At 42.0% G+C, this 18,992-nt stretch overlaps 1 protein-coding gene across 1 annotated transcript; it reads left to right on the top strand.

Annotated features, from left to right (window-relative positions):
- The first annotated feature begins 13,958 nt into the window (after positions 1-13,958).
- ASCL2 (achaete-scute family bHLH transcription factor 2) lies at positions 13,959-17,032 on the top strand. The gene is made up of 2 exons (XM_026668142.2): positions 13,959-14,981; positions 16,171-17,032. Exon 1 carries the CDS (start codon positions 14,217-14,219, stop codon positions 14,970-14,972), a length of 756 nt encoding a protein of 251 aa, XP_026523927.1. The 5' UTR covers positions 13,959-14,216; the 3' UTR covers positions 14,973-14,981; positions 16,171-17,032.
- Positions 17,033-18,992: the final 1,960 nt, after the last annotated feature.

Here is an 18,992-nt window from a genome sequence, read left to right as displayed (position 1 = left end):
TTAGAATGTTATATATTTTTATTCTTACCATTGACCTTTTTATTTTTGTGTATACTTTCTGTGAACTGCTAAGATTCTTGCTACTGTAGTAAGGTTAAATACCTAATTATTGACAAACAAATTGCATGCAATTTAAAGTGTTTTTTAAAATTAACTGATTATATGCCATCAACTCACTTTTAACTCCTGGTGACTATAGATAGATAGATTTTTCCCGTGAAGATCTGTCCCTAAGGAAGTCTTTCAGAAAAGGCTTTTATAGGAAAGGCTATTTATAATACTTAGTTTTAAAGTAGGCCCTCTTGAGGTAGGGGTCAATCCCAAATTTTCTATGTCAGAATAGGAATACAATAGGATGTTTGTCTTCCATTGTACCTAGAAATCAAGATCACTTTCTATAAAAATATATGCTTTTCTGGGAGCGGGGAGTGGAAGCGCTCCATGTCTCTTAATTCTTCCCTGCCAGAAAATGTTCTATTCCTTGTTATCAAAATTATACCTGCTATGATACTCACCTTCGTATTAAAGCCTTGGCCTTTAATTTTTGAAGAAAGCCATAGCGGAGTAAATATTTTGTTCTGGAGAACATGTCCTCTCCTATTTGAGGGCAGCTGGCATTTCTTGTGGCAACATTACTAAGGGCTTGAATCTTTGGGGAATTCTTCTAGAATTGAGATGAAACGAAAATAATTTCACGCCAGACATTCATTGTAGACAGCCAAGGAAGCCAAGGGTTGAAAAAACTCATTTTTTTCCTGCAGAAACCAGTCTCAGAACAGAGCAGAACATTACAGGGGGTGTTCCTCTGGCACTTTGGCATTGAGTCTTTCACCTACTGGCTATAATATGGTTATATGCGCTTTAGAGTTTGCCTGCTAAAAAGAATAAAAGTGATTCACTATAAATCATCAAGTTCCTTTTTCCTCAGCAGAACACACACTAACTAAATTAATTAGCCTAAGCTCCCCTTCACAATCACAATTACTTGAGAACAAAAAGCCCCTACAAATTCAAGCCTGCATTCTCTGGTGCCTCACAAGGATGCATTGTGAAAGCTGATTAACATGCATTAGCAGCTTCGCCCAATCAAAGATAAAATAAACTTTTAAACCCAGGCCCCTCTCTTTCTGCAAGAAGGGAAAGAAGCGGAAGGGGTTGTGTGGAGGAAGGGGAGGGGAGGGAGAAAGACTGCCAGAGGTTGCCAGGATTAACATTCATGATGGGACACCACCATGAATGGAAGCAAAGTTTGACTGTGGCTTGCTTAAAAGAGAGCAAACTAAGAGAAGTATCCCTCTGCACACATACAGATACAGCTCCCACAAAGCAAGGAAAGAGGCTAAGAGGCGAGGTAGTATAAAGGTTTTCAGAATGTATCCAGACAGTTTCGAAATAGTTTGAAGGGAGTGATTGGGGTGCCAAGGAGAATGGCTTGAAAAATCTTTTGAAAATGTTGCCCACAAAGTCTTTAGTTTATTTCCCCCCTTCTATTTTTTTTTTTTTTTTAAATTCTCATGTATCTTGTAGGGAAAAAAAAACAGATGCAAAAGAAAATTCAAGCAATTAAACTTATAATAATATACATCATCGGCATTACAAAGGTAGAATTGCCGAAAGAATTTTGTAAACAAAAATATGGATTTGAAGTGGAAATGTAAGATATAAATTTAAATTCATTTTTTAAAAAATGAATGTTTCTTTACCTCTGCATGATGTGTCTCTGACATATAAATCCAATGACTCACTCAGTCCATACTGGGATTTATAGTTTCCTTGTTATTCCACAGCATGCTAATAATAAATGTTAAATTTTAAACGTTTTAATTAAAGCACTTCATTTCTCTTGCAAAATAAGGAGTGCAGAAGTAGCCAAAACCTCCCTCCCTCTCCCAAATTTCCATTTGGAACTCACATAAATGAAGACAGAATTATTAACATTCATTTTTACTTAAGCTCATGAATAATTAAAAAGAGAGCTTAGAAAGCAAAGGAAATTTAGAGACATTTTAAATGGAAATGGAAGGGAATCTGTTTTTTTTTTTTTTAAAAAAAGTTGAATTCACTTTTTATTTTATTTTTATCTATGTAACATTTATTATCAACGTTCACTAGATTCAGGTTCAAATCTTAACACTGTTAAATTATTTCACATGGTGTTGTGAAAATAAAAGGGAAGTGAAGGAAAGAAAATAATATGGGCTATCCTGAACAACTTGGAGAAAAACTGGCAGAGAAAAAAAGAGAGAGAGAGAGAGAGAGAGGAGAGGAGGGGGAGAGAGAGGACGGGGGAGAGAGAGGGAGAGAGAGAGAGAGAGAGAGAGGGAGAGAGAGAGAGAGAGAGAGAGAGAGAGAGAGAAAAACCTTTCACTCTGCACTGTATAGTGATGTTCTGGATATATGAACTCCCAAACTAGTACCCCTATTCTATAGAATTGTTCCTTGAATTTGGTAAATTTCAGTCTATTGTGTAACTATGGCTGGCACGGAGCCTGTATCTGTAAAGAAAGGACAGCACAACATTGTTGTTAATGCAAACAAAACAATGACTATTCATTTATATCTTTTAAATGGCTCTCAGAACTCTATTATTTCTCATCTCCTAGCAGTAAAAATAAACGAGTTTCAAGTGAAATAAACTGTTGTTCTTTTAGGGGTGGTATTCTCCAAGGTGCGGTCTACTTGGGGGTGGGCGCCAATGGTGAAGTGAGGCTGAAACAAGTAAGAGTCCATATCCTAAATTCTCTTTCAGTACAGCCTCCCCCATTTCTACCCTTTTATTTTCTCTTATTTTTTCCTCCCCTTCTTTCTGCCCCTCCTTTCCTTTATTTATAGAGCTAGCTGAATGGCTGTATAGAAGTTGAACATTGGGTTGTAAAAGAATAAAGGAAAAGCTACATCTAAGTTTTATAATTCTTTCGTTGGAGGCTGAAGAACTCAGAAAGAATTCAGAAACTATTTTATTCTGATATTCTATTTATTTTATTTTATTTTATTTTATTTTATTTTATTTTATTTTATTTTATTTTATTTTATTTTATTTTATTTGGTTTGTCAATTGCTTACAAGATAATAGGTATAAGTAAAAACATAATTATGAATACATATAAGAAAAATAAAAGAAACAATAGGACAGGAACGGTAGGCAGGTTGGTGCACTTATGCAAACCCCCTACAGACCTCTTAGGAAAGGGGTGAGATCAATAGTAGAAAGTCTAAGGTTAAAGTTTTTGGGGTTTGGGGAAGAAGCCACAGAGTCAGGTAGAGTATTCCAGACATTGACCACTCTGTTGCTGAAGTCGTATTTCCTGCAATCAAGTTTGGTGCGATTAACCTTGAGTTTGTATCTATTGTGTGCTCTTGTATTGTTATGGTTGAAGCTGGTAGGACATTGCAATGTATGATTTTATATACTATACTTAGATTGGACCGAAGGCAGCAAAGTTCTAGGTTTTCTAGGTCTAGAATTTTGAGTCTAGTGGCATAAGGTATTCTGCAACGAGAAGAGGAGTGGAGAACTCTTCTTGTGAAATATTTCTGGACTTTTTCAATTGTGTTAATATCAGATACATGATATGGGTTCCAGACTGATGAGCTGTATTCAAGTATTGGTCTAGCAAATGTTTTGTATGCTCTAGTTAGTAGTGTAATATTACCAGAGAAAAAGCTACATAAGATTAGGTTAACAACTCTTAATGCCTTTTTGGCTATGTAGTTACAGTGGGCTCTAGCACTTAGATCATTGGATTCTTAATTTAGATCATTCTATTATTCTTTAGCAAAAGTTATGCAGCTCTATTAAAAAATAAGTGATAGGTTTATTGGCATTTTAAAGCATCACATTTTTATAAATAAAGTTTCAAGACCACAAAACTTTTTCTTTCCGTAGGCAGCATCTCTATAACGCTTTCAGTTTATATAGATATTTCCCATTGATTGATGTTGAAAAAGAGTACCTGTTCAGAAAATACTACATGGCTACTTCAAATTTGAGGACAACAGCTACTCACGGTCCAAGATGTGGCAGGCTGTCTAGTAACTACGGGCAAATTTGCAGCGGTACTGTGGTTGTTACCCTAGTTATCAATTTGTTTCTGGATCAAAGTGCTTTTTATCGCCAATATAGCCATACACAATTTCTCTTGGCAAGCTTTGACTGTTCTGAATGAGGTGGGTGCTGAAGGTCTCCTGCCCATGGGAGTTAAGTGATCAGGACCCAAGGATATTCATCTGTGGCTTCCCCAATACTCTGGAACAACTATTTCTTACAACAATTTGAATGAGGTTTCTTTAACCTGTTTATTTCACAAAGCATTTGGGTTGATCATGAGCTGTGGTGGCGCAGTGGTTAGAGTGCAGTACTGCAGGCTACTTCTGTTGCCTGCCAGCTGCCTGCAATTTGGCAGTTCAAATCTCACAAGATTCAAGGTTGACTCAGCCTTCCATCCTTCCGAGGTGGGTAAAATGAGGACCCAGATTGTTGAGGGGCAATATGCTGACTCCGTTTAGCTAAGAGAGGGCTGTAAAGCACCGTGAAGCGGTATATAGGTCTAAATGCTATTGCTATTGTTATCACAGAACTACTTTTAATTTGACAATTAAAATGGGGTATTGTTTTTAATTTTTAACAACTGTATTCCTGTAAACCACAATTGAGTTGGCTGAAGTAGGTGGCATACAAACTTTTATTTAGATTCATACATAGGTAGTCCTCAATCTACAACTATTCATTTAGTGACAGTTCAAAGTTACCACAACATTGAAACAAGTGACTTAGGACCATTTTTCATACTTAAGACCATTGCAGCATTTCCCTGGTCATTGTCAGCTTTGGAAGCCATATTCCACACTGCCACATAGCCTGGGAGAGTGGAAGGGTGTGTGTGATTTCAATTAAGTAGCTCTAAGTAGACAAAATATTTTTTTTTTTTAGTTCAAGGTCATTTAGTATGGCGCAGGATGAAATAAGGATCTTACTATTGGACGGATCGTGATTGGGCCATGTGATGTGAAAACAACCAAGGGGGGATGGATTTGTAGTTTGGGAAATTGTGGAAAGCCAAAAAAACTTTTAGATTCAGGATTCCACAGATGTTCCAGGTGCTATTCTGATAAAGGTACTTTTGAGATATGTTTGTCTTGGAGTTACTGATTGGAATGGAGGTTTGCTCGGGTTGGGATTCAAATTTTTTAACGACCGGTTCTGTGGCTGTGGCTTAGTTGGTGGGCGTGGCTTGGTGGTCATGTTATTGGCTGGGCGTGGCCAACTCAATATCACGCATCTCCTCGCCTGGCTTCTCATGACTGTGGGGATGCTGCAACAGTCGTAAGTGTGAAAAATGGTCATAAGTCACTTTTTTCAGTGCCATTGTAACTTTGAATGGTCACTGCACACAAGCAAAGTACCAGCAAAGGAGGAAAAAATAACTCCAGAGAAGTTCCTGAGACAGGAAGTCCAGTCCTGCCAAGGATGTAATAAGGGTCAACGGAGAGACAGTTTCTGTAGGCAACACCAGAATGTTTCCTTCCTGCCTTCCTTACAGGATTAGGCCAATAATTTCTTCTAACAACCAGTTCTCCGAACTGCTTAGAATGTTAACAACCGGTTCTAGCGAATAGGTGCGAACTGGTAGAATCCCAACCCTGGGTTTGCTGGAACGCTGACCATCATATGATCAAAATTCAGACACTTGGCAACTGACTCATATTTAGGTCGGTTGCAGTGTCCCAGGCTCATGTGATCCCCTTCTGCAACCTTCTGACAAACAAAGTCAATGGGGAAGCCATATTCAATTAACAACCGTGTTACTGATTTAACAATTGCAGTGATTCACTTAACAACTGTGACAAGAAATTTTGTAAAATGCAAAGCTCACTTAAGACATGTTTCACTTAGCAACAAAAAACAACAACAGCTCAATTGTCATCATCAGTTGAGGACTTCCTACAGAGGCCACAATGCTGCTCCATAACCTGCAACTTCTTCCTTGGCTTCTCCCACATCAATTACATTCTGAAGGAAGACGATATGGCCATGATGGCAAACCTATGGCACGCATGCCGGAAGTGGCACGCAGAGCCACTTCTGCCGGCATGCAAGAGGTTGCCCGGAAGAGCCCCACTGCGCATGTGCACATGCAGCCCACCCGACAGCTGATTGTCGGGTATCTGGTGCACATGCAAAGGAGGTGGGAGCACGCGGGAGAGGTGCGCGCATGCACAGGAGGCAGGGAGGCAGCACTCATGCACAGGAGGCAGGGGGCAGCGCGCATGCACAGGGGGTGGAACAGTGTGCATTGCCTTCTGGGTGCTAGCACACGAGCCCAATTTTCGGCATGGGAGCCGAAAAAGGTTAGCCACCACTGCGATAGGGGAACTCCTTCTGTGGTATTTTTGAGATGAAGAAGTGAGAGCAGCCATACATAATGCAAAGGGATTTAAAGGCCTGGAATACAGAAAAAACAACAGCACCCTCAGTGGTGGGTTTCAAGAATGCGTCCTACTGGTTCGGCGTGAGTGTGTGCTTTGTGCGTGCGCACCTCCTGCTGCAAGCCCTGTGTGTAAAACAGTTGATGTGTGGCAATTTGCTATGTCGCACGAAGCAGCTGAGCTTGAAAACCAGGAAATAAAGGTAAGAATAGAGCCAGGGCGGGTGGTCGGCCCAGCAGCTGATCGTTGGAAAGAAACTGTTTGCTCACAGATAATCCTCGGAGCTACTGATTTGGCTGAACCGGGCCGAACTGGTAGAATACCACCACTGACTACCCTCATTCAACCTTCAGGAATAAATTCAAAAATATCAAGTAAAAATCCTTAAAAAAACAACATGGTACAGCCATTTAGGGGTGACATAGAAAGACATATGTTTCTATGTGGGTGAGGGGGAAATCAGGTGATTGGAAAATTGAGTTTGGCACAGTATCAGTTCCAATCCAGATTAAACAAGTGAAGCCATAGACAAAACTGTGGAGATATTTTCCTCCTTTCTTCCTTTAGCCTGATCTCGAACATTTATTTAAACTCTACAACACAAAGCAGTCTATTTTGGCAACAAATGGTATTTAAACATTCTTTTGATTATTCCTTTAAAACTGTAACTCGGCCCTAAGTTGATGAAAGAGCTGAGTATGCAATTAAATAAATGTTGCACGGAGGGTTTGTTATTGTATAAACAAATCTAGACCATGCAGTAAGTAACACTGAGAATTTACAATGTTTGCAAAGAACAAGTAGACAAGGTTCTACTGTGTTTCCTCTTGTAAAAAGAAAATGAGCCCAAGAAAACGGGTGACTCCTCTTTGTCATGCCTCTTTTTCTTTTAAAACAGAAGAGAAGCGGGGTGGGATATACTTGAGAATGATGTTGATGCAGTCAACAGTATTTTTAACATGGTGTCCACCTTTGTTTCTTTTCTTATTGTTGGAAGAAATATCCCTCTGGGTTCAGTTCCAAGTGGGGAAGAAAAACACTGGAAACATGGTGACTGCTTGGAAAGATGGTTTAATGGTGGACAGGACGACATGGCTTGGAGCTCCAAAGTGAAAAGGATGATCACATGTTTCAAGATGTTGTGTGAAGGAAAAGAAGAAAAGGGAAGAGATGCTGAGAGTCCCTGAGTTTTATTCCCTCTGTTGGGCCCCACCTTAGTATTTCCTGTTCCTGTGTAAGAAATGTATCCTAATGGCTATCAGACTCCCAGGGGCGGGGGTCTTAGCTAACTTTGTAGACCTTGTCTGGAACACATGGCTTCACCTGAGTGCTGGCTGATGCAATCTTCGCAGGCCAAGTGGTTAGGTGGGTAGAGGCCTGTGTTATGTAGAATACTCTGGCCCAGGCCTTAATGGCCCGCCCATTAACAAAGGTGGGGGTGAGCTTCTGCTTCTGAGGTAAGTTTCTGCTTCTGAGTTTCTACTTCTCTTTTAGGGGAAACATTATGCCCTTTTAGTATATCCTAAAATATTTCATTTTTCTAGGAGAGGGGTGGGTTTTAACTTCCAACACCCTTGGACTTACAACCACAACTGACCCCAAAATTTTATGTTAAAGCGAGACGGCTGTTAAATGCATCTTTGCTCCATTTTACGACTTTTCTAGCCACAGTTGTTAAGTTAGTCACACAGTTGTTAAAGTGAATCTGGCTTCCCTATTGATTTTGCTTTTGTCACGTGGTCGCACAAAGGTGATCACATGATCCCCGGACATTGCAACTATCATAAACGAGAGTCAGTTGCCAAGTATCTGAATTTTGATCATATGACCAGGGGAATGCTGCAATGGTCGTGTGAAAAATGGTCATAAGACACTTTTTCCAGTGCTGTTGTAACTTTAAAGAGCTGTTGTAAGTCGAGGACTACCTGTATAACAATTATGTTATATATTATAGAAAATATGTGTCACAAGTCTTTCTTCTGTTCCTTCCTCTGTCTCTCTCTCTCTCTCCCCACCAAACTTCCTTTGACAAAACATTTCTCAAGGAAACCCAAGGGGCCACATATTTTTGAGTTGCAAATGGATCCAACCATGAAAGTATGATTTCTTGAAAATAGTATTAAATGAAAGGGCAATCTGTGAAGTCATGTCTAGTTTGTTTCAGTGGCAGAGTCCAAACATATCAATTGCATTATTTATTTAATGATATACTCAAATTTATATCCAGCTTCCAGTTCAAAAAAAGACTCATGCCAATAGGAGTTGGCAATGTAGTATAAATCAGGGGTCCCCAACCACCGGGCCCCGGACCGGTACCAGTCCGTGGAACATTTTCTACTGGGCCGCCGGTTTGCTGGGCGCCACCATCTTGTTTTGATGAGAAAGTGCTTCCGGGTGAGCTTTTCCGATTGGAAAGCGGCGTTTGGGTCCTGAAGGAATCCTTGCGCCTTAGTTTCATCGAGGGGGGGGGGCGGCTTTGAACGAAACTAAGGCGCGAGAATTCTTTCAGCACCCAAGGCAAGGCGAGCTGAGTGACCGTCCCAAAGCCGTCCAGAAGGCCATCGACAAAGGTACAAAGGAGGAGTTGAAGGTGGTGGGGAGAAGCGGGGGACGGCTCGCTGGCTGGTCGCTCGGCTCGCCTTGTCTTGTCAGGCGTGCTGATGCCGGTATCGGGCCGCGGATCATTTTGTGATGCCGGTACCGGGCCGTGGCACAAAAAAGGTTGGGGGCCACTGGTATAAATGATCAAGGCAATATGAAAACATTAGAAGGGAAGGCCACTATATTACACTCATCTATCCAAAAATCAAGCCCTGTAAATGTAATGTAAATATTGTTTAAATAAAACAGTTTTTTTTCCTACAACCCTTATCAAATACATTGGTCGGAAGTGATGGTGTTAGTTTATAAAGGTCATGCTGACCTTTAACCTCTACTTCATGCTTTCTGTACTCTTGTTCTGATCACCAATGCAATGCTTGCCTTTTTTTAAAAAAGAAAATATTTAAATAATTAAAAATCAAAAACAGTTCTAAGAGGTTTTTTTTAAAACATGTTTTTTCATGATTTTTTTTAAAAGTGTGAAATTGACAAGATTTTTGCCAATTTCCCTTTCCAGACCAAGTGGGTATAATTTTTTTTTAAAAGAAAGTTTCATTGGTAGACATGAAACTAGACCTTCTTCCCTTTCGTTTTGTGAAATTGGCAGGACTTCTACCTCTTTCTCTCCCTAACTAAATGACAGGAGAATGCTCAAATAGCATTCGCAATAGCAGTTAGACTTATATGCCGCTTTACAGCCCTCTCCAAGCAGTTTACAGAATCAGCCTCTTGCCTCCAACAATCTGGGTTACCCACCTTGGAAGGATGGAAGGCAGAGTCAATCTGGAGCCTGGTGAGAACTGAACTGCCAAATTGCAGTCAGCAGAAATAGTCTGCAGTACTGCATTCTAACCACTGCACTACCTCTGCTCTTTCTAATTCTTTTTCTTTTCCTCTGGTCTATGCTAGACAAAAAAAGGGAATCGTCAATAAAAATAATAGAAAATGTCTGTCAATGGAAACCCCATTTCCTCAGCCTGCCCATTGAGAGGAAAGTGACTGGGTTTTTTTTTTCTTTTTGGGGGCCCAAATGGCACACAAAAGAGAAAAAAGAGCATTCACCAACTGGAGATCTTGATTAGCACACCTCAGACAGAACACCAAACCACTGCTGGGGTTGAACTGAGAAGAAGAAGAGAAGGAACTTTATTGTCATTGTACAAGTACAACGAAACTGTGGATGCACCCCAGCAACTGTTTGCAATACAATAAAACCAAAGCACTTAAAAATGAAGATAAGAAAAATAGAGTACCCACGTCTCCATTTGCAATTTGAGAGTACAATATCTGCGAATATACACAAAATATACATCCAACACTGACTGTAACGCTTAGCCGAGTATAATGCACAAGAGATGGATTGTACTGTAATATGTTATTATACATCTGAATGGGGTATTGAGATTTCACATCTTTTCACATCTTAATAAGGTAGTGGCTTTTGTGTTTATTTGCGGTTCGGATGGCCCAGGGAAAGGAACTATTTGTTAGTCTAGTGGTGTGGGATTTTATTGACCTAAAACGCCATCCAGACGGCAGCAGATCAAAAAGATAATTTCCAGGGTGTGAGGGGTCTTCTATGAGGGCCTTGATTCTGCTTTGGCAGCAGGACCTGGCTAAGTCTTCCAGGGAGGGCAGAGGGCAACCAATGATCTTTTCAGCTGTGTTTATCACCCTCTTACAGTTTTCCTGTCCTCAGCTGCATACCACACACCCAGACAGTATGTCAGAGTGTTCTCCACAGAGGCTTTATAGAAAGCCAGCAACAGCTTCTTATCCAGATTGTTCTTCCTGAGAACCCGCAGGAAGTGCAGCCGCTGCTGTGCCTTCTTCACTATGGCCTTGGTATTAGGGAACCAGGAGATATCAGCTGAAATAAGGATGCCAAGGAATCTGATTGTAGGGACAGTTTCCACTCGTTCTCTGTTGATGATGAGTGGGGCATGGTCCTGTCCATGTTTCCTGAAGTCCATAATCAGTTATTTGGTTTTATGGACATTCAGTGACAGATTGTTCTGTTAACACCAGATAGACAGGTTCTCTACTTCTGCCCTATATGCCGTCTCATCCTCTCCGGAGATGAGACCAATCACAGTTGTGTCGTCCACAAACTTTATGATGGTGTTTGTTGTGTGGCTTGGTGAGCAGTCAAAGGTGTACAAGGCATATAGCAGGGGGCTCAAGACACAACCCTGGGGGGAACCAGTACTGAGTGTAATAGTGGAAGAAAGGTGAGGGCCAAATCTAACAGACTGGTCTGTTTGTCAAAAAGTTCTTAATCCAGGAGCATGCGTGGGTGGGAACCTGCAGATTATACAGTTTGGTTACTAGTATATCTGGGATGATAGTGTTAAACGCAGAGCTGTAGTCCACAAAGAGCATCCTCACATAGCTCTTTTTGTTCTCCAGATGACTCAGTGCTCTATGAAGTGTGATGGCCATAGCATCCTCTGTAGATCGGTTTGCTCTATAAGCAAACTGATGTTGATCAAAGGAGGGCGGGAGGCAGCTTCTGATGTGCTGTGAAACTAGTCGCTCAAAAACCTTCATAATGGAGCTTGTTAACGCTACGGGCCTGTAGTCATTGAGAGTGTTTATATTTGTTTTTTGGGGGACAGGAATGATGGTTGCAGCCTTCAGGCATTGTGGGATGATGGCATGTGTTAAAGATAGATTGAACAGCTCTGTAAGTATTTCTGCCAACTGGTCAGCACACGCTTTAACTACTGCACCAGGAATGCCATCAGGCCCAGCAGCTTTCCTGGGATTTACTGCTCTCAGTGTTTTTCTCACCTCATGCACCTGAAGAGAAAGAGGTGCAGTGTCGTGGTCCTCGTGAGGCAGTATGTCCAGGTTCTTGGTGGTCTCAAAGCGTGCGAAAAAGCTGTTTAGCTCCTCTGCCAGAGTGCTACTGCTCTCGCTGTTTGTTGGGCCCTGGCCTTTACAGTTGGTCAGGGCCTGTATCCCCTGTCAGTAAAATAGCCCTCAACCTTCCTCCTATACATCTCCTTAGCATGTTTGATGCCCCTTCTCAGCTCAGCTCTGGCAGTGCTGTACTGTGAGGTGTCACCTGCTCTGAAAGCCAGGTCACAGGCCCTGATCAGAGTCTGGACTTCACTAGTCATCCAGGGTTCCCTGTTTGGGAAGCTCCGTATGCGTTTGTCCACAGTGACATTTTCTACACAGGTCTTCATGTCGAAAAGCACAGTCTCTGTGTATAACTCGAAGTCCTGTTGTTTGAAGATGCTCCAATCTGTGTGGGCAAAACAGTTCTGAAGCTGGAGGAAGGGGCTGAGTCTTAGAAAGGGGTTTCTCAAAATTACTTCACTTGCAACAAATTTATGTATGGTGTGAAAGTGCTGAAGGTTGCACTGGCCTTATATCTCAGCTGCAGGCCATTCTTCCTGCATGCATATGGCCTTTCCTAATTCCTATAATGTCAGAGAAAGGACCCCAGGGTGCAAATCTGCAGTCCCAACAGATCAGATGGCAGATAAAGTGGTCCGGTTCAGAACATGCATGTATTCTGTCAATATTGTGGCACAGAGGTGGATGTGGTAGCAGGTGCAAAATAATTTTGATGTCCCCAGCAATGGTGGGATTCACATTTTTTTTACTACTGGTTCTGTGGGTGTGGCTTGGTGGGCATGGCAGGGGAAGGATACTGTAAAATCTCCAGTCAGAGGTGGTATTTGCCGATTCTCTGAACTACTGAAAATTTCCACTACTGGTTCTCCGTAACTGGTCAGAACCTGCTGAATACCACCTCTGGTTCCCAGATAATTTCATCCCTCCTTTGTTTCAGTTTGAAAGTTCACTAGTTTTGGTCCCAATACTTTTTATTCTTCCTAATAACCTCCTTACCTTTCTTGAGGTGTGTATACTACCCCCCCAAATATGAAACTTTTTCTTTATATGCACTTTCAAGTTCAGTCATTTGAAGTGGATTTGGGGAAATCTTGAGAGTCAGGTCTATAGGACACAAAGAGGACTAGGCTAGTATGCTAAAACTTGTAACCTGCCTCTCTCCACCACCAAATATTTACCTATGAAAGATGCTTTAATTTACATTCCCATACTGAGCAGGAGGTTGGCTTTGGTAGCCTAAATTCCCTTTCCAAAGCTATGGGTTTATGAGTCTGTAATTCTCTCCCAAGTGTCCATACAGTTTTTGTCCATTCAGGTGAACATATCAGATTAGATCTGCACAATTTGGGCATCTAGAAGAGCCAGCCTCCCAGGTGCAGGAAAAGAGTTCCTCCCCCACCTCCCCATATATCCAGAGTCCTCCAATCCATTGCACTGAGTATATGAAGATTTCCAAAAGGGACCGTGTGTGATCTAACCTCTTGTTCACTTGAATAATGGCATCTACTTCACATGCATTGGGATTCTATCACTCAAAGTGGACAATGGGGTTGAAATGACTCAGCCTTTTCAAAAGGCGGCAGCTTTGCGGATCCGCAGCCAGGATCATTCTTATGCTTCTCTCTTTGAAATGCAACCCGAAGAGCCGAATTTAAGAGTATTAGGGAAGAATGTTTAAAGGTCTTGTGGCAAAAAGCCACGATCGGGAGCAAAGCAGAGCTTGCTTTCCTTCCCAAAACACAACTTTTCAGGTGCTAGAATGCAGGCAAGAAGCACGCCCAGACCCCGACCAGGTTGCATTGGGATGCAAATGAGCTGGAGCGCGTGCTCCTCGCAAGGAAGAGGGATTGTTTATGGAACCTCCGCCAGAGCCACGCGCCGGGCGTACGAAGTTGCCAAGCGAGCTTCCCATTGGGTGGGAGGCGGCTAGGGAGCCAAGCGGGCGGCGGGGATTTTGTATGTGTGTGTGTGTGTGTGTGTGGGGCGCACGGCGCGTCGCGTGCTGCTCCCGGGGGCCCGCGAGCGGCGCAAGCAGCAGCGCGTGTTGATAAGGGGCCGGAGCAGCGAGGACCTCGCAGCAGAAGCGCCTTGACAGAGCGCAAGGAGCGAGCCTGCAAGAAAGGAGGAAAGAACCCGCGTTTCTCCCAAGTGCAGCTAGGAGTCCTTGCGCAGGTTGCGCGTTCAACATCTTAAGAAGCGGAGTGCCCATTTTTCAATCCTTTTTTTTATTTTTTATTTTTACGGCCACTGATTTTGGGCAACAAAATCGGGCTTTTCGCAAACTGCATCTACACGAAGACCAACACCGGGGTAAATGCCCCATGATGAACAGCGGGGCTCTAGGAACAACCATGCAACCAACAGCCCACGCGGTTTGCAAAAGTTACTCGCTGCACGGTTACAACAGCAGCGGCGGCGGCTCTTTGGGGATCAAGGTGCAAACAGGACAGAGCGCGGGTTCCTCTTCATCCGGGATGCCCCAACCGTGGGGTGCTGCCACGGGCTGTCCCGGCCAGGTTCTGCCGTCCAACTCGGCCACGCGCTGCAAAGGCTCCAAGCGGCGCTCCAGCTCGCCGGAGCTGCTGCGCTGCAAGAGGCGTTTAGCCTTCCCGGGTTTGACAGCCCAGCAAAGCGGCGGCGGCGGCGCGGCGGCTGTGGCTCGGCGCAATGAGCGGGAGAGGAACCGCGTCAAGCTGGTGAACCTGGGCTTCCAGACCTTGCGCCAGCACGTGCCCAACGGCGCCGCCGCCAAGAAGATGAGCAAAGTGGAGACCCTCCGCTCCGCCGTGGAATACATCCGAGCCTTGCAACAGTTGTTGGACGAGCACGACGCCGTCAGCGCCGCCTTCCAGGACGGTCTCCTGCCGGCCGGCCGTGACGCTGCCTCCGCTGCTTGCGCAGGCAGCGGCAGCAGCTCGTATTCCTCCGCCTCGCCCTCTTTTGACGGCCGCGAGGGCAGTTCTGTGCCGGGCTCTCCGCACTCGGCTTATTCGTCGGACGAGAGTGGCTACGAGGGGGCGCTCAGCCCGGAGGAACAAGAGCTGCTCGATTTCACCAGTTGGTTCGGGAGCTGCTGAGCTGGAATGGTAAGGCGCCGGCCAGCTGATTTCTGAGGAAGCGCGCTAGGATTGCGCTTATTTATTTGTTTATTTATTTATTTTGGACCTTCCTAGAATCTTCCTCCTGCATTATAGTTTTATATCCCATTGCAAAACTTTTTTTGGTGGGGGCAGAGCGGGGAATTCCATGGAAGCACGTAATGCATTCTGGTTAATTAAAGAGAGAGAGAGAGAGAGAGAGAGAGAGAGAGCCAAGGTGATCTAAGCTTCCTTTGGGGGTGGGTTTTTGGGATGGCGTTGCGCGCGCGAGACCCACCCGGGCAGATGCAATTGAAAGGGAGCGTCGCCGATTTGAAAACCACAAACGCTGGTGAGAATTCTGCTCGGCCAAGATTTAGGGATAGCATCCGGCTAGTCCCAGACAAGAGTGCTAATATGTCTCTTGAACGTCTCTGCAATTACTTGGCTCCCCTGCAAGCACCTCTCGTCCCAACTTTGCAAAACGAAAGTCCTTTCGAATGCAAAAAGGTTACTGGGTCAGCGGGCTTAGAGAACAGGAGAGCTCATGACTCTGTTACGTTGGAGTGTTCTTCTATTTCTGACGGTTGAAGGGGAGGCCACAATGTGTAAAATGGCTTTAACGTTGCATCTAATTGATGACATCAATTTCGTTCTTGATCTCAAGTAAAATATTGCACAGTCTGAAATAGTTTTGCATTCTGAGTTTCCAGTGGCAAACTTTTTGTTCACCTATGTTTCCTGGTGGAAAAAAACAACATGGATAAGAATCAGTACTTAATATTTACAAACCAACCTTGACATAGAACGTAGAGGAATTAAGCAATCGAGTAGGCAAGGCCCATGAGCTTCTTTGGAATTTTGTTCATTTGGCTGCAACTTAGGCAAGAGGAGATTTTCATCAGAATGCTGCTATTGTTTCCCCTTTCTAATCTTCTGAAAGAAAGCAGAAGGAAGGTAGATTTATAGACCTGCTCTCCCTATAGAAATAGGGGTAGATACTGAAACGACATATGGACAAACAGTAGTTGGAATGTGTAGGCATGCGGGACAATAAATTTCTTTAGCAGAGTTTGATAGTTGGGCACAATGCTCCCATTAGTCTGGCTTTGGGATCAGGGAGGAAAGCCTTGGGCAGCTCTTTGGATCTTTTCTGTCAGTCACATGTTCCTAATGGCTTTTCTGTTTTCTTTTATAGCAATACTGAAAAAGCAACACTGTAGAACCTCAGTACCTCATTGTCCCAGGCTCCTATGCAGCAGAAGAGCACCAGGAATGTCCTGATTTAACATCCATCTACTCTCTTCAAGCCTCATTGCAAAGGATGTTGGACAGTCAGATCTTTCTAACCACAATCTCTGGGTGTTTGTTTATGAAACAAAAGACTGGTGGTTTTGATTCTTTTTTTTAAAAAGTGCAATTATGTAAATACGTTCTAGGGGCCATAGTTTTTATCTGCTGTTGTACAGCAGTTTATGGTACCCTCTGACTCTTGAACAACCAATGAAAAGGCTTCTCTGAATCTAGTGGCAGCTGGAGATCTGTTGGGCTTCCAACATAATGTCTGTCGACTTTATAAGGGCAGGGGTGAAATAATTAAAACTTGATGCTTCCTTTTTCTGAATGGGAAGGAGACTATTTGAACGTCAGAAGTAGACTATTTGTGTAACTTGAGCTGCCTATGGGAACAAATATGAAGATTAATTTTTGTGCAAGTCTCCTTAATGCAAGAGGAAAGATTTATAGAAAATTGCTTATTAACCCTATCAGCTAGAAAGTTTGAGAACTTACCCAATCTAGACAAATTTCTTAACATTTTGTACTAAGGAAGCATAGAGCTGTTTATCTTAAATGTGTTGAGGATTTTGTTCGCTTGTTTATTTTGGGTCTGGTGTGAAGGTTCATTTATCTAAAAAAAACAGAAAAAACTGAAGTTTTATTTTTAATGTATTGAAGTTATTTTTGTATGCACTTGCTAGATTTATTGACTTGCATATATGCAGTTTTTAAAGAGTATCCTATTTTATGTAAATCAACTTTATAAATAAAATCTATTTATAATAGCCTGTGTTTCCATAAATGTCATCTTCTGTTTTCAGGGTTTGTGAGAAAGCTAAGGCCATGGAGAAACACTTTGTACATTTCAGTTAATATAATTGCTGAATAGGTAACTACACTGTTTATATTGTTATGTATTTTCAGTGCTGACAAGGAAAAAATATTACTTCACATACCAGAGGGACAAAGTAAAACTACTGAAAATGATAGCTTTTCCACAATCTAGGATTTAAATATCTACCTTCATGTTATCAATAGAATGGATTCTTTCATTTCTCCATACATTATTTAAACTACTAGTAGTGATATTACACTAAACCATAATTTGCTTAGTTTGGGTTTAAGGGGGTTACATGTGGATCAGGCTTTTGCAATTTTTGAATCATGATTTATGGCTCAGCATAAGCGAACCAGGCCATTATGTATTGCCTTGAAAATCTGACTAAAGCAAACTAATGTAATCATTGAGTTATCAGAAGGAATCCAAGAATAGACACCTGTAAAAGTTGCTGGCTTGCTGATTCGGCCCAGACATACTCTTAGCCCAACTAGCCTCACAGGGTTTTTGTTGTGGGAAAATAGGAAGGAGTACAATACTAAGGTATGTTCATCCCCTTGAGTTATTTATAGAAATAATAAAGGGATTAATTTTTTAAAAAAAACAACAAAGCCATTGGGTTAAAGAAAAATAACTTGGGGTTTACTTTCTGTGATCAACATTTGGTACAACAGAATCTAGTTTGTAACTGAATGAAATAATCTCTCTTCATTTTGAATTAAACCACAGGGAACAGCCAAAGTAATAGTTGTGGTATTCGATGGCAATAGATTAAAGACTGGTGTGATCACTTTATGTTGTGTTATATGCTATTTTGCTGTTGTGGTATGCTCAGGTTAAGTTGTATTAAAATGGGTTAACCATGGATATCAGAATTTCCTTCATTCCTAAAGAGGAAAGCACAAAGGACTGGTGACTATCTGTTCCACATACCGGTATATCCTTAAATTATTTAGAACTATTTCTAAGATACGCCTAGATTCCCAGTGTGACAAATACCTTCTTTTGCGCTCCTTTTGAGTAGTTCAAAATCGCTTTTCAGTTTATAAAATTTTTCTTAAAAGACAATCCTGATGGGAAAAGAGAGTTTGCTAAACCATTTTAACAGATAATTTGTTGTTTGGAAATGCAGGTGTCCCCCCAGGGTAGAAGGAAACTTAACAGCACCATTGTAATAAACTTGCTGTCTATGCTTTATGACATTGTAATGTATGAAAGGGGTGGAGTTTGTATCAGGACAGTATGATGCTGACTTAGTTGTTTTGGTGAAAGTTTTTGATCCTGCAAATGCCTCTGTTTGGAAACAAAAATCTGAGTCTTGTTTTATGTGCAGAATAAGAAAGTAGCACAGGTTTTTGCTTTTTTTTCCCAAAAAAAGTGCTCCCCTTTCTAGCCACCAACTTTTTACTAATTTACATTATTCGTAAATAAGAATAGTTGTGGAAATGTCCCATGGGCTTAAGGATATTCAGTAAGGTATTAGTGGATCTTCCTAAGTAGCTGGGCTTCACTAATTTAAACACAGATGGTTCATGTTTATAAAAATAATATAGTGGTGTATTATGATGTGAGGAGTAGGGAATGCTTTTAAAAAAACTTAGTTACTGTATGCTGAACATGTGTAGTTCAAATTGTAATGCTGGGTGGTTTTGTTAGTGTGCAATGTGTGTGAATCCAACCTGCATGCCTTTGAGTCTTGAATGAAAACATTTATTGAGTTCACTGGTTCATCTGTCCAAAAAGTTTTCTTTTAATATTTATGAAATATCTTTACTATAAAACAGAAGACAGACATTGATCAGTTTTGCTGATAGGAACAGAAAAAGCTGTAATTCTTTATTCCATGGGTCAAGTATACAATAAAAAGGAAGCATATTTGCAAGAGAGAAAGAGGCAATGGGGCT

The sequence above is a fragment of the Notechis scutatus genome, chromosome 1, assembly GCF_049901735.1.
Source record: "Notechis scutatus isolate UNSWTSFEM ecotype Mainland chromosome 1, rNotScu1.2, whole genome shotgun sequence".
Taxonomy (NCBI): Eukaryota; Metazoa; Chordata; class Lepidosauria; order Squamata; family Elapidae; genus Notechis; species Notechis scutatus.
The sequence above is the reverse complement of the archived record's forward strand: the minus strand, read 5'-3'. Positions and strand labels throughout refer to the sequence as shown.

Excerpts from the sequence above, each read along its gene's own strand:
- ASCL2 (XM_026668142.2), top strand. The coding sequence starts at position 14,217 with ATGATGAACAGCGGGGCTCTAGGAACAACCATGCAACCAACAGCCCAC.